The sequence below is a fragment of the Grammomys surdaster genome, unplaced genomic scaffold (genome assembly GCF_004785775.1).
Source record: "Grammomys surdaster isolate TR1022 unplaced genomic scaffold, NIH_TR_1.0 262, whole genome shotgun sequence".
NCBI lineage: Eukaryota > Metazoa > Chordata > Mammalia > Rodentia > Muridae > Grammomys > Grammomys surdaster.
In genome coordinates, this window is record NW_021604703.1 from 5,180,143 (window position 1) to 5,196,341 (window position 16,199).

Sequence of the window (16,199 nt, forward strand, 5' to 3'; positions counted from 1 at the left end):
GGACAGTGTTGCTTACTGTCTGCAGCTCCTGGTATTTATCCCTGTGTGGCACCCATCCCTGATAGATGCTCATACTGAGGAGGAAAAGGACAATGGGCTAGGAGGGGAGCAGAGGGTCTGTGAGGCGTACATTCTAGTATGTAAAATGTAGTAGAGAGGCTTAAGCCTAAGGCAGAGTTAAACATACCATTTTCCTACCAGCGGATGAACTAGATGTTTCTCATCAGAAGCCAGTGAAAGCAGATCAGAGGAGGATTGGCTCTAGAATCCTGTAAAAGCCCCAGGGCATTGTGGGAGCGAGCATCTGACAGGTTGGGCGGGACCATCTCAAACCACCATACAACTAGTTGTTATCCTAGTGTTTGTTGTCTCTGAAATGAGCTCCTCAGAATAAGCCCTTTTCGGAGATGGCAAATCCCTGCTTTTATGAGAACGAGTATCTGTCATCTTGAAATAAAACACAACCACAAGCATTTGTTATTAGTCACAGGAAAAGCCACGCATGAATTCTATACCGATCTGTGCATTGGTTTCTCTGGAAAGATGAACAAATACATGATGTCCAGGAGTCCACTCAGATACTAGGATCTGAGAATTATCTTCCTTAGGGCTCCTTTCATGTCCTGATTCCTCAGGCTGTAGATGAAGGGATTAACCAATGGTGTCACCACCGTAAAGATGACAGTGGCCACTGTGTCCTGCAGAGAATATGAGGATGAAGGACGCATGTAAACACCCAGGATCGCCCCATAGAAGAGAGAGACTACAGTGAGGTGAGACCCACACGTGGACAGGGCTTTTCTTATCCCGCGGGCAGAGGGTATCTTCAGGACCTTAGAGAAGATGTAAGCATAGGAAACAACAATGCATGAAAATGGCGTCAGGAATACCACTCCACCCACAGTGAAGACCATCAGGTCATTGATGAAGGTGTCAGAACAAGAGAGCTTCAGGATAGGGTAGGGGTCACAGAAGAAGTGGCGCACTGCATTGTGGGAACAGAAGGTGAGTCGAACCATGAGGAGAGTATGCAAGAGAGCATGCAGGTTTGTGATGGCCCATGACATGGCCACCAGGAGGACACAGAGTCTGGGCCTCATCATCATGGTGTAGTGGAGAGGGTGACAGATGGCCACATAGCGGTCATAGGCCATCACACTCAGGAGGAAGCCATCCATGTTGATGAATGTAATGAAGAAATAGATCTGGATCATACACTCTGTGTAAGAGATGGTCTTGCTTCCCAAGATGTGGTTCACCAGAGCCTTGGGGACGGTGACTGAGGAAAAGCAGATGTCAACACTGGAGAGGTTGGCCAAGAAGAAGTACATGGGTGTGTGGAGACGAAGGTCACAGCTGATGGCCAGGATGATGAGAAAGTTCCCAGAGATGGTGACCAGGTACATGCCCACGAACATTCCAAAGACAACCTCTTCCTGCTCTGACTTTCCAGAGAGTCCCAGAAGGAGGAATTCTGCCACCGTGGTCTGATTGTCTCCATCCATGTCTGTGGGGAAGAACGTATCACCAGTCAGTAAGGTCATTTGCCAGTGTTAAGGCAAAACCAGTTTCTATCTCGCACTGCTTGATTGGTTTGTGGCGATTGAATGCAAGCACACTTCCCGTATTGTAGAATCTTATAGTAAAATCCCTGCTAAACAGCAGCAATTCTAGAGTTTGCAGCTTCTGAACCCCATTCCTCTTTGCTGAACCCCACATGCAGGACCTTTCCTACATAATATTTACCTTTGTCTAATAGTTAAGGCAATTTGTTTATAGATGACAAAATTTGAGATGTGACCAATAGATCATTAAACTACTTTTGTGAAACTAATGGAATAAACAGTTCAAGATCAGCTCAGTGCTTTGTTCTTTAGCCTGTATTTTAACAATTTTCATCTATGGAAATTTTAGCCAAGGAGCAAGTGCCATGCCAGGTCTCTAGACTACAGTCCTGAAGGTTTTCTTTCTGTCTTTTCTACTTTCAGGAAAATTGGAAAGTGCATGGTCTCTGGTCAACCTGTTGGCTGGTTTTTCTTGGTGTTGTATCTGTCACTAAGATGTCATCACAGAGTCAGGCTACGGTGACACACACACTTGAAAGGTGGTGAAAGGTGGATCTCTGAGTTTGAGGCCAGCCTGGTCTACAATACAAGCTCCAGAGGAGCTAGAGCTGCACAGAGAAGCCCTCCCCATCTTGAAGAGAAAACAATACAAAACAAAACAACAAAAGAAAACAAAAAGCTATGATACTATCAGGGCTGCTCACAGGCCCCATGTCTGCTTCTCAGGCTCCAGTGTGAGAATTCTCCACCTCCTCGCTGCACTCTGAAAAGGAAAGCCATGTGCTACCATATCGGCATATTTTCCTGAGATGAAAAGCAATTACCAACTTATAAAACAAAATAAAACAACAACAACAAAAAACTTCTAGTGCAGCTTATGCCAAAGTCAAGTCAGGCCTGATAAATCCTCTCTGATTAGTAGAGGGGTGAGTCAGCTGAAACATGTTGGTTGCAATGTTCCTGAGATAATTCAAGGTGTTTCCTCTGGAAATGAGAGCACTGCCTACCTTGCTGATCAAAGGCAAAGAAAGAGGCAGAGCCTCTTTGTTAGTGGTTCTCAATCTGTGGGTCATGACCCTCTTGGAGGTCAAATGACCTTTTCAAGAGGTTGCATATCAAATATTCTGCATGGCAGATATTTACATTATGATTCATAACAGTAGCAAGCCTACAGTTATGAAGTAGAAATAAACATAATTTTATGGGCTGGGGGTAAGCACAACATGCAGAACTGTATTGAAGGGTCACAACATTAGGAAGGTTGAGAACCACTGCTCTATGTGATGAGCCCTGACTGCTGGAATAGGGGGTTATACAGGGAATATCTGGGGGAACTGGTTATATAGGCAGTGCTTATTCTGGGCATGGTGACTTCTCCTGGGAGAGTTAATTTCATGAAGTTAAGCGGAAAGTGCCGAGATAGGAAATCGTTAAAACATTTATTAGATTTTTTCATTTGATTTTGTGTATATGTGTTTTGCTTGAAAGTATGAGTGTGCTCCATGTGCATGCCTGGTGCCCTTCAGGGTCAGAAGAGGACATTGGATTCCCTGGCACTAGAGTTATGAGTGGCTGTGAGTCACCATGCCGGTCTTCCATGAGAACAGCAAGTGTTCTTAACCACTGAGCTGTCTCTCTACCCCTAAGAAATATTTTTTTAAAATCTAGAATAACTTCTAGAGCCACAGAATATGGAGCAAGGTTAGAGAAACTTAGACAATGGCCCTCTGGCCTTGATGGTTTATGGCAACCATATATTCTGAAAGATGAAGTTTTGACATATGCTGTCAAGACACATGTCAGAGTGCGTAGGCTGGCAGGTCCTAAGGAAAGACAGCTCCCATAGCAGAAACACAGAGAAGAGAGGAAACACCGTCTGAAAGGGATTTGCTCTACACACTAGCAGTTGATGAAATTCTCCCATGTTCTCCTACTATAGCATTTGTGACACAGGTGGCCTAGCAAATGTAGGATTCCTGCTGCAAAGTGATAGTGATACTTCAGCAAGCTGCACTTCCTTAGAAAAACCGTGTGCTCTGATGTCACACCCCTAACCCCTCCCACTCTGACTGGGTACTTACCAGGCATGCTCTGAAGTAGAATTCAGCATCCACCATTAAACTCCTCCTAGAGACAGCGCTGCTATCATTGACGGTGATTCTTCATTTCTGGGACTCAAGCAGTTGACATTTGCTTCCATTCTTCAGCTTCTTGCAAGCCGTGCTAAAGACCATGTCTGACATAGCTGTGTCCCTGAGCTTGGATCCCTGAGTGATACAAAAACTGAGTAGTTCCTAGACTAATCTAGTTCCCTATATGGGGCTCAGAATACTGTCCAAAGTAGCTTAAGTCTGAGATCCCTTTGTTATGGAATTACCGGTCACAGTCAATGCACATAGGGAAGCAGCTGGCACAAATGCAGAAATTAGGGGTGGAATGGGAAAGCCTTGCATGTCTGAGACGGGGATGGAGTCTTTTTCTAGTAAAGGCTGTTAGGAATCTGTTGTCAGAGCATCACAGCCTGTTGTCCCCTCTTTTTCCACTACTGGGATAAGGCATATTTTTCTCTTGAACTTGGCTAGATACAGAAAGGTTTGGTTATGTCAATATCTCTAAGAATTAATGACATTGAGTGAGCTATTCACTAACCTGTGTCCCTAGCCCTCTCACCTGCTGCTCTCAGAGGCTCTCAGAACCCCATCTCTGTTGGTCCCATACTGGACTTGGATGATGGGAAATTCATAGCGAGAGGTGAGATCTGAGGGAGTTCTATTTACAAAGACATTTAAAGTGAGATGCCTGGCTGTTTTTTATAGTAGTTTAGGTGACGGAGAGAAAACAAATGGATGCAGGCTCTGTCCCTGGAGATCGGGACTTCCACAAGGATGGGAGGTTTGTCGTCTTCCTGGGGCATCCCCAGGGTTGATTCCTCGGAGGTCCTCATTAGGGATACATGCTCAGTGCTCATTGTTTGCATTCTGTCTCCTTGGATCAAAGAAATAAGAACAGGAAGTTTTTATTAGTTCCCGCATAAGTACCTGTCCCACCATTTTGTATTTTTATTAATGTCACCATTTAAAAGGACACATTCTCTCTAATTATTCCACACGCACATGTTTGAATGCAATTTATTTCCTTTATCACTCAATTAAAATCCTCACTCATTTCCACTGTGGTTTTCCTTTTGGTGTGTGAGGTGGAGAGACAGCGATTCACTTACAATATGACCCAAGTACCACAGGTGTCTACAGTACAAGCAGCAAACTCACAAATGACTCGAGCTAAAACTTGCAATGTACCATATATGTAGAGATATTAAATCAATATGACAAATGTCAGATATCAACCCTAGCTTTCTATTATTAGTATTTGTGCGTGAGTGAAACTGTGTGTATGTGTGTGTGACTGTGTATGTCTGTGAGTGTGTGTGTGTGTGTGTGTATCTGTGGTGTGTGTGTGTGTGTAGCCTTGTGTGTTGTTTTTCAGATATCCTCTACCCTGTCTTTTGAGACAAAGTCTCTCATTTGCTGACTGAGCTGGGCTAGCTGACCAGTGAGCTCCCGGGACCTTCCTGTCTTGGTCTCCTCTGGTGCTGGGATGGCAGGTACTGCTACAGGAGCTGGATATGTCATGTGACTTCTAGGCATTGAACTCAGATCTCCATGCTTGCTTGCAAGGCAACCAGGCTTCCATCACAGCTCCAATTATTTTTTTTATTTTGCTTAACATAGATGTCAGTATTACCATGGAAACTAAAAGTAAACCCCACTGAGTAGCTTCTTGGTATTGTTTCTGCCTTCTCTAATGATCCTTAGTGTTCTAAGAAACTTTTGAAAAGTTATCAGTCTGGGGTCACTTGTGTGTGGCACAAATAAGAGACATGGTTGTCACACATGCAAACGGGATTGGACTGGCTTCTGCAGGAGAGAGACAAAACTGAAAAAAGCATCTTTCACACATTTAAGGAGATTTTAGCCTTTTAAATAATAATCTACACCTTCTTTGAATTCATCCATTTTCCTTATTTTTTTAATCTGTGCTACCAAGGGGACTGTTAAATTTATTAACAGTATTTTATAATGTTTAATTATAAAAATAAATATCAAACACAGACACAATACATTACACATTGTGCTAGTGTACTGTCAGTTTCTTATGAAGCCCAAATTTTTAGAAAAGCATGTCCTGTGAAACTGTAAGTAGACCTTCTGATTCCAAAACATTCTTTTCAAAACAGTATACAGAGTCATATTAGAGCCAGAGCAAAATCTCTCAGATGGCGCTGGGGAGATGTAGCTCCGGTTTCAGGGCATCCGGTACTCTCTTCTGGCCTCATTATGCATGGCACACGTGTGGCACACATCCAGACATCCAAGCAAAGCACTCATACATATAAAAAAATGATAAATAGATCTTTTAAAACTAGAATGTTCCAGACATGTACACACTTCAGCATCACATCTCCTGGCAGAGGCACGCTGGCTTGGGAAGCAAGAATCTCTCACACTCGTGGTGGCTGGGCAGATGTAGGTGTGCAGTTGAAGATGTTTGGTCCCAGGCTGCTGCTTCAGGAGAGCAATTGAGTCCTGCATAGGTAGACTTCTCACAAAGCATGGCGTCTGTATAGGTTTTCAATCTGATCATATTCTGTCTAAGGTTGCCAATACCCAGGCAAATGGTAATCTCTCGTAAAGCTTCTCCCGCCAGCGATTTTCTCAACAGCTAACACAGCTCATCATCACCGTTCAGGGGCTCCTCCAGCCTATAGCTCTGCAGTAGCATTCCCTAGAGCTCTGTGCACATCAGCCTGAAGAACGGATGACACCTGTTAGCAAATGTCTCAGAACAACACATCAAAGGACCACCCAGCACTGTCAGTTCAATGTCTCCATAGCCATCTAGGACTCAGGAGACTTCACATTGTACTTTTTACACAAATGTCTTTGTAATGAGGGTGCAGTGAAACCACTGAACTGGACTGCTCCCTGAGTATAAAAAAGAAAGGTTTATTATAAATATAAACTTCCCTGTGGCTATCTCTCAGGAGGAGAGAGCACAGTCAGAGTCTTTGGGGAGAGTGCAAAGCTTCCATGTCTACTTCTTGAGTAGAAAGAGGTGAGTGGTGGGGGCGGGGGTGGACTTGTCTGCTTTAAAGAGAATCGGGCAGCTACCAAGGGGAGGGGGCTGTAGGCTGGAACAGACTGGATGTTTAGAGACAGAAGAGCCTAGTGGCTCTGATATGCACTACAGGCGTATGCCAGGTTTCCCATGACAGAGGCAAGGGGAGATAAGGGAAGTGATCTTTCCTGGGGAATGCTTCTGGGGAATGCTGAGAGCAGGGATCTGTCAGCTGAAACCTTGAGTCCAGGCTGAGCTGAGCCCAGATAGCCATAGTTAGCATTAGCTATGCTAATTATGTCCTGCCATTTGGAGGGATTTGGGAGGTTCCCTTTGGACCTAATAGCCTTTACCTCAGGACAAGCCAAGACCTTCTGTTCAGGCTACAGTATGCACCAACTAGAATGTTCCTGGAAGTCAGGAGGTCTAGGAATTATTCAGAGGAGGGCTTGTTACAGAAATCATTATGAAATGTCTCATGATCCACGATATCCTTCCTCACCCTCCCCATGATGAATCAGCTGCACACAGGGCTCACCTTCTGTTCAAGGTTGGATGAAACTATTTCAAATGTAAATGAAACGCGTCTCCCAGTCTCATAGTGAATGACAGGTTCTATAAAATTTTGGGGATTTGACTGGTTAGTCTATCTTCAAAGTAAGGTTTGGAGCTAATGCTGACAGTTAATAACTTATGTCACATTTAAGGCATGCTGGGATTGCCAGCAGAAATGCCGTAAGCCTCTATACTACCCTTCCCCTGTGCTGACACTACAGGCCTCAATTCCAGAGTGGGGGTGGGATTTGGTGTATGGTCAGGATTTCCTGTTGCTGTGATGGAATACTTGGACAGAGGTGTGGGGCTGTTGCTCACAGCCCACTGCCCCACACAAAGGCAGCCTAGGGAAAACGGTTTTTTTCCCCTAGCTTATAGCTTGCTTAGTTACTATTCTACAGCTATGAAGAGACATTATGACCAAGGCAACTTATAAAATAAACCATTTAACTGGGGACTTGCTTACAGTTTCAGAGGGTGAGTCCAGGACCATTTTGGCAAGGAGCATGTTGTAGGGAGGAAGGGGAGAGGGAGAGGGACAGGGACAGGGACAGAGACAGGGACAGGGACAGGGAGGAGAGGGAGAGGGAGAGACAGAGAGAGGAGAAATACACACAGACAGAGACAGGGAAAGACAGGCAGTCACAGACAGACAGACAGACAGACAGACAGACAGACACTGGGTATGGCATGGGCTTTTGAAACCTTAAAACCTACCCTGAGTGTCACACTTCCTCTAACAAGGCCACATCTCCCAAGTCCTTTCCAAACAACTCTACAAACTAGAGACAAAGCATTCAAATATATGAGCTTACCAGAGCCATTCTCATTCAATCCACCACCCAACTCCAGGTCCCAGGCGATCATTGATGGGAAGTCATGGTGGCAGGAACTCATTCACACTGGCCCGTCACGCTGCATCTATAAAAGGCAGAGTATGTATGAATGCCAGTGTTCAGCTCCCTTTCTTGGCTCTCACATAATCCAGGATCACCTGCCTGCCAGGGAATAACTGCCGCTCGTCATGGCAGATACTCGCACCTCAAGATCGTCCCTGCACAAGCATGCTCACAGGCCAACCTAATCTAGACAATCCCTCAATGAGACTACCTTCCCAGGTGACTCTAATTGTCAAGTTGACAATTAACACTAAGCCTCACAGTGACTGTGGCTGATGTGGAACTGTATGATGAAACTCATCTGGTTGGAGCTTGTCCTGTCCAGTTTTGACAAGGTTATTTCTTTATTAGCAGGTCTCAGCCTGACAGAGTCTTTTAAAGGTGAGTGTGTGTGTGTGTGTGTGTGTGTGTGTGTGTGTATTTAGTACCACTTTCTTCTATGTAACACATCAGGTCCCTATCTGAGGGGTCTTCCTTTGTCTGTCTTCGGTTTCATTCTGGAGCCCTTGCCATCCTTGAGAGCAGAGACATCCTTAAATCCAATCACATATCTCCTCACTCGTGTATGGGCATCTGAGCTTGCAATTTGGTCCACAGTACCCAGAGCAGCATCTTCACCACACTGGAGCCTCTTCCAGACTGAGGGTATGGGAAACAGAACCATACTGGGCTTATACTTTTCTACTCAGATATGCCTTTCTGTACAAGTTCTGCCAAATACACACAGCTCACAAACCTCACATGCGCCCCCTGCAGACCCAGGAAGACAAATGCATCCCCCAATGATGCCAGACATCATTGGTCATACAAAGCAATGCAGAGATGGTAACGACCCGTGCTCTACTTCTGAACTTCACATGTCTGATCTATGAGCCAGGTGAAGACCAAGATGAAGAGGTGTCTTCTTGTGTACTCACTGGGATATACTCCAGCATCCTCAGAAGAACAGGAATCAAATACACTTCTAAAGTATCAGGGACTTCCTGCCAGGATACTCAATAGGTGACGGGACCATTTTTCAAATCATATTTCTTCTTCAACACCTTTTGAAAGATGGGTTCACAGTATCTTCTCTATCATCATTGCAGTTAAAGTAGATGGCAGGAAGGAAGTTTGTGAATACATTTTCATGGTTCAGATACTTATTGCCTGGTCCTAAACCTTCCCTTCACAGACTTAGTGACACTGGTTTTACTAGCTTTTCTCTCCTCCACATGAATTTTTCATCATTCTCTGTTCACATCCTGAGTAACGTCCAGTGGTTCTTAGTGCTTTACGGCACCTATAGTGATGGGCTCACGGAGTGCCTGTGGGAGATGTTTCAACATCACATACAAGAGGCAGGACTAGTCACAGTCAGGTTCATGGCAACTGCCTATGTTCCAGGAAGGAGAAAGCTGACTATATAGAGGACTAAGCTACTTAAACTGTCTATACCTGCCAGACCTCTTCATTGAACATCCATAGGTTTGTATAAGGTCCAAGGATCCTTGGGAAATCCTGAAGTCTGTGGCATTCCTTTTGTATGGCACTCCTGTTTACAAGTTAGAGACAAAGAAGAAGTACACAGAAGTAGGTGGTAATGATCGAGCTATGGTTTGGATGAGAAATGGCCTCCATAGGCTCTCGTATTTGAACACTTGGTCTCTAGTTGGTGGCGCTGTTTCGGAAGGTTATGGACACTTTAAGAGGTGCAGCCTTGCTGGAGGAAGTGCATCACAGGGGGCAGGCTTTGAGGGTTTATAGATTCACTCTACTTCCTGTTCTCTCTTTACTGCTTCCTGTGTGTGGATGAAAGTGTGACCTATCAACTTCCTGTTCCTGCCACCATGCCAAGCCTCCCTTGCCGTTATGGACTCTTCCCTCTGAAAGCCAAAATACGCTATTTCTTCTCTGAGTTGCTTTTGGTCATAGTATTTTATTACAACAACAGAGAAGTATACACAGTTCTCATCTCTTAGCACAGGGAGTTTCACATTTCTTTTCTTATTTCCTTTGTAGGCTAGGATGGGAAGATGATGTCTAAAGGCATCATCAGGAGAAGTCAGTTCCAACACAGTAATTCAAATAAACCCTATGTGCGGCTCCTGCTACTCCCTTTGTTGTAGTTACTGGATACAGAGCTTTTTGTTGAAAGTATGGTCCTGGTCAGCATTTTCAGAAATAAGAGGGATGTCATTTCATAGGTAAGACACTGAGAAAAATACCCCCCACACACGTACACATACATGTGGTATGTGCTAAGAAACTGTCCTTCTCAGAACTCTGGCAGCTCTTATGGGTTCATTTGGGATTCCTGGAGATGCTACTGCAAACTACCATTTGTCCCATGCATAATTAAGAAGTATGCTATTTGATTGCTAATATTTGGGATTACTTTCTTGATATGTTATTGGTATTTTTTTTTATTGATTGTTGTTTTGGTCAGAGATTATAATGCATGAGCTGTGTGTGTGTGTGTGTGCGTGTGTGTGTGTGTGCGCGTGTGTGTGCATGTGTGTGTTACATACACATATGTGTATCTAGGTGTATGCTCCTGCATGTGCACGTGTGGCACCAGAGCAGGATGTAGTGAAATGTACAGTAAAGCCTTTGATATGTTTAGTTTAATCATCAAAAGCTGAGAAATTGTTTTGAGCCTGACTGAGTCGTGAAGAAATGCTGGCTCCCTGGAAAGTCTGTACTTGGGGCCACATGAGAGCTTGCAGCTGCACTAACCTTGTTCCTGAGACACTCCTGGCAAACCTGGAGTTCTTACTTTTGATTACGGCTAGCCATGGTCAAAAGGGACTGAGATTTGTGTGGGTTGTCTGCTCTTCCTTTTTGTACTAGGAAATACTTTCTCAAAGTATGTTTTTGCCTTATGTTAACCTAACCATGTCATTTTTTTTGTAAATTTGCCGTTTGTGGCATATATGTTTCAATCTTTAATTTTCAATCACTGATAGAGTATCACCAGACACTATCCAGTTTTTAAAATTGTTTTCAAAGCAATTGTAAACATGTTAGAATTGACATTAGATCCATTTTTAAAGAGCCCCTCAAATTGCACATACATATTCAAGTGAATCATATTTTTCCGTTAATTTGTTCATTTATTCACTTTACATCCTGGTCACTGCCCCCACACCCTGATACCCCTCCCACACAGTCTTCCCCTTCTCCTCTGAGAGGGTGGGGTCCCCCCCAGCATCTCCCCACCCTGGCACATCAAGCTTTTGCAGGACGAGGCACATCTTCTCCCACTGAGGCCAGACAAGGCAGCCCAGTGAGGGGAACAGGTGAATCATATACTCAGATGCCAAGTTTCTGCCTTTTAGTCTGAGTTTAATACACATGCACTGAGTGTGGTTAATTGTCAGAAATCATTTCCTCATGCCATTGGCTATTTATTCTATAGTTTTTTTCATCGTATCTTTCATCAATGTCACATTTTTGGAATTTAGTTGTTTGTAGCATGCCATTTTGCCTCTCTTCCTCCCTTGTTCTGTTTATTTTTGGCTTATTTCTAGGTAGCTATCTTGAAATTATAGCAACTGACTTGTAATAAGGCTAATTTAAGATTTATTAAAAATATGATTTTTATTAAAGATCTATTGTTTCAAATCACAATGGCACATACCTTTAAATCCCAGTACTTGGAGGCAGAAGCAAGAAGAGTTCTGTGAGTTCCAGGCTAGCCTGGTCTACATAGTGAGACCCTGTCTCAAAAACAGACCTATGTCTGAGTACTATATTGTGTTAATGGTATTAGGCTAACCCTCTGGAATTGTGAGAGTCATTGATATTTCTGCTTGTTAGAGTGGACCTGTCCACTTGTCAATTTTTCAAACTTGTTTATCGATTGGTGACCATCAGGCCCCTTCTATGTGTAATATTGATGTCTATGTGTGTATGTGTTCATGTGTGTTCATGTGTGCATGTGTGCATGTATTCACGTGTGCATGTGTGCATGGAAGCCCTTAATTACATGTAGTTCTTTTTTGTTTTGTTTTGTTTTTTTGAGACAATGTTTCTCTGTATAGCCCTGGTTGTCCTGGAACTCACTCTGTAGATCAGGCTGGCCTCAAACTCAGAACTCTGCCTGCTTATGCCTCCCAAGTGCTGGGATTAAAGGTGTGCGCCACCACTGCCCAGCTACATGTAGTTCTTGAAGGACCTGTTTCCCCTTCTCTGCAGTTAGCTAGTGGACTGACATAGCCCTGGCTACAAATAGGGAGAGATGTAGGGAAATGTTTCTGTTTCTTTAAATCTTGTAATGAATGCTATTTGGGAAGGGGAGTCTCTGCACCCTGTGTAGGAGACAAGGGAGTTACCTATATCCTTGTCTCAGGGATGCACCAGGCCAACCAAAGCATTGAACCCAGATTTTTGTAGAACAGCATTCCCAACACTTTCTGTGACACCAGCCAACCCTTCTGGGGCATGTAGACTGCTATCCCTACAAACACATTAGGGCTGAGCAATGGGGAAAGGTGGGTAGTTCACCCCAGTCATCCTCTAACCAAAGAACTATGGCCATGTCTCTGAAGTGATGCTGGGTTTGATCTTTGTTGAACAGGATATAGAATTTCAAATTAGTGTGAGATTTCTGGTTTACCTTCTGCCTGAGGCACGAGATTGATCCTCAGAGATTTCCAACCTACTAATTTTAAAATTTTCTATTCATATTCCATCCAGAATATTCTATTCTGGAATTTTTACATACTCACTGAATTGGTTGTAAAATGTTTTATACACACACACACACACACACACACACACACACACATATATATATATATAAAATGTAGTATATGAAAATAGATTATACAAGCACGTTTTCATGAAAATTTAGTACCAATATTTATATTTATGACAGATATTTTTGCTGATATTTTATTTGTTACAGCTTCTTCCCCTCCCAGTCCTGAAGGTAAAAACTGGAGCCTTGGAGCTCAGACTGGTATTGAACTTGCATCTTCCTGCCTCAGTGCCCTATAAACTTGTTCCCTGGGACCTCCGTGTGGCTGCTAAAGAGTCAAGTCAAAATGATGAATTAAGGGTGCATCCAGACGTCCTGGCACAGAAACAAAAGCCCCTCTTGGTGGAAGCTATTGATCTAGAAGAGCCCCAGATACAAATGGCTCTGTCAGAGCTCCATGCTGATACACTACATGCTGATGGGTTACATCTGGGTGAATGCCACAAAATCTGGAGACTGTGATCACAGCAATTGCACATTAAAGTTATACTCTGTGCCTGGCACACTGCAGGAAAACATCCAAAAAGATATTCATTTCTTGAGCAACCTTTGAAGTGATTAAAAGTAGGAACTATGCACAGTTTCCTTCACAATAATTTAAGTTCCAGCTTCAGAAGTTATTCATGGATCCAGAGAATGTTCCTGGGACAATTTTCAGACCTCTACCTCCATAGCTAGCTTATTATGCAGTTCGCCAAAGAATCAGGAAAGGAGACAGAACTGGTCCCTAGCTGCAGACTGTTCAACAGTTGAGGATCTTGCATAAATGACTACTGCATATCCTTTCACCCAAAGCTGGTGTCAGGAATGAAGTCTGACACTTTCATTTTTCTAATTTCTTCATGCTTATCAGTGTTTGGTAGTTTGTTTTTCTATTTCAATAAGGTCTTGGCTACTTCTAAGGATCATTAGTGCTTCTATAGACCTGCACAGGTCAATTTCTTTGTTTTTCAATTTCCTTGAGCTGTAGACAGGAATGTATGCAGCATGCTATCACAAGTATATGAGTCTTAAATAAGACAATGCAAAGATAAACCCAGGTATGGTGGCACACATCTTAAGTCCCAGTACTCAGAAGGCAGATACAGGTGAATCTCTGTGAGTTTAAGACCAGCCCCATTTACATAGCAAGTTCCAGGGTAGCCAGGATTACACAGTGAAACCCTGTCTCAAAACAAAATTGATGCAGAGATATTCTTTAACATATCACAATTATTCAGTAAGTATTGTCATACATTTTATTCAACACTATGCAGGAAAGATCACTTGCAAACTTCCTTAATTTATGTGACCCTCAGATGGTGTATGCAGTCTCAAGTTCTTGTGTCTACTAGCATCTTCTAATACTGCTAGACACAACCATGCAAAGCACAATGAGATGTCACATGAGGTCAGAAAACATACTCACCTTAGCCCCAGATTTGTGTTTATCTCTAAAATAAGGGTTGTGGGACTTGTTCCATGTAGAGACAATAAATTCATGATTTTATAGTTATGACCATTCATCAATGTTGCATTTAAAGATGGTAACATGAGAATATAACATGAGTAAGAAATATAATCATGAAGATCATACTTACCTCAGACTCAGTTGCTTCATTATTAGTCTTCTCTGTTCTAAAATTGTCTAGTTGTAAAATCTTGAAGAAACGAGTCTCCTACACATGAGTTTCCTTAGGGCGCCTTTGACATCATGATTCCTCAGGCTGTAGATGAAGGGATTGACCATGGGTGTCACCACTGTGAAAAAGGCAGTGGCCACAGTGTCCTGTACTGAATATGTAGATGAGGGATGCATATAGACCCCCAGGATTGCCCCATAGAAGAGGGAGACCACAGTGAGGTGAGACCCACATGTGGACAGGGCTTTCCTTATTCCCTGAATAGATGGAAACTTCAGTACATTGGACAGAATATAGGCATATGAAACAGTGATACATGTGAATGGTGTGATAGAGGTCAGCCCACCCACAGTGAAGGCTGTGATGTCATTGATGAAGGTGTCAGAACAAGAGAGCTTCAGGATAGGGTAGGGGTCACAGAAGAAGTGGCGCACTGCATTGTGGGAACAGAAGGTGAGTCGAACCATGAGGAGAGTGTGCAAGAGAGCATGCAAGTTTGTGATGACCCACGATATGGCCACCAGGAGGACACAGAGTCTGGGCCTCATCATCATGCTGTAGTGGAGAGGGTGACAGATGGCCACATAGCGGTCATAGGCCATCACACTCAGGAGGAAGCCATCCATGTTGATGAATGTAATGAAGAAATAGATCTGGATCATACACTCTGTGTAAGAGATAGTCTTGCTTCCCAAGACGTGGTTCACCAGAGCCTTGGGGACGGTGACTGAGGAAAAGCAGATGTCAACACTGGAGAGGTTGGCCAAGAAGAAGTACATGGGTGTGTGGAGACGAAGGTCACAGCTGATGGCCAAGATGATGAGAAGGTTACCACAGACAGTGACCAAGTACATCCACAAGAACAGCCCAAAGACAACCTCTTCTTGCTTTGACTGCCCAGCAAGTCCCAGGAGCAGGAATTCTATGGCTGTTGACTGGTTCTCTCTGACCATATCTGTAGGGGGAAAAGTTACATTGCAAGGTATGAATAGATGTCAACACATAATCAAAAAATCATCAATATAATTTGGAAGAGCTTAATTGTTAGTTTTGAATTTACTAAACCTGAGTGGTTTACAGAAGAGTCTGGTTAACTTTACTTTGGCTACAGTGACTGTGTTCTTGTTCACTCCTGTTTGCATATATAAGCTCTTTCCTGTGCAAAACTTTCCTTGGTCTAATAACTGTGTTATTATATCTGACTTTATAGGTGAAACAAGAGAAGCTTGAGGCAATGAGGTGATTTATCGAAATGTTGTTGTTTCTTTACAATGTACTTTGAGTAGCTAGCATTTTTTGAAATTTTAACCAAGAAGTAAATCTTATATCTGATGCCACATGAGAACCCTGAAGATTTTACCCACAACTGTGCCAATTTTCTTGGAAGTTGAAATCTTTGCAGTCAAGAAATCAAACTAACGGTTTTTCTCAGCATCTTAGCTGCCCTTGCATTGTCACGCCTCAGCTGCAGGGATGAGGCGAGCTGTGTAATAGGCCTTTTTCCCCCTTTAGTCAGAAGGAAGGGCAGATACCTGAAGCAACTGGATCGTTTTTTCTATTGGAAGAGAGAGATTTATAAACAGAAAAGGCGCAAACTCATCACATGGGCTATCTAAAACTAAACTCCAGGACTGAGAAACCAGCACACTCAGGGAGGGCTGATAGAAGAAGCTTTGGCTGCTGTGTCTCTGTAAAG

The 16,199-nt window shown here is 43.3% G+C and overlaps 2 protein-coding genes across 2 annotated transcripts; both read right to left on the minus strand.

The window, feature by feature from the left end:
* Nucleotides 1–581: 581 nt before the first annotated feature.
* Nucleotides 582–1,505, minus strand: LOC114628010 (olfactory receptor 1361-like). The gene has a single exon (XM_028775958.1). The coding sequence runs from the start codon at nucleotides 1,503–1,505 to the stop codon at nucleotides 582–584; it is 924 nt and encodes a 307-aa protein (XP_028631791.1).
* Nucleotides 1,506–14,508: 13,003 nt separating this feature from the next.
* LOC114628026 (olfactory receptor 1361-like) lies at nucleotides 14,509–15,456 on the minus strand. The gene has a single exon (XM_028775977.1). It carries the CDS (start codon nucleotides 15,454–15,456, stop codon nucleotides 14,509–14,511), a length of 948 nt encoding a protein of 315 aa, XP_028631810.1.
* Nucleotides 15,457–16,199: the final 743 nt, after the last annotated feature.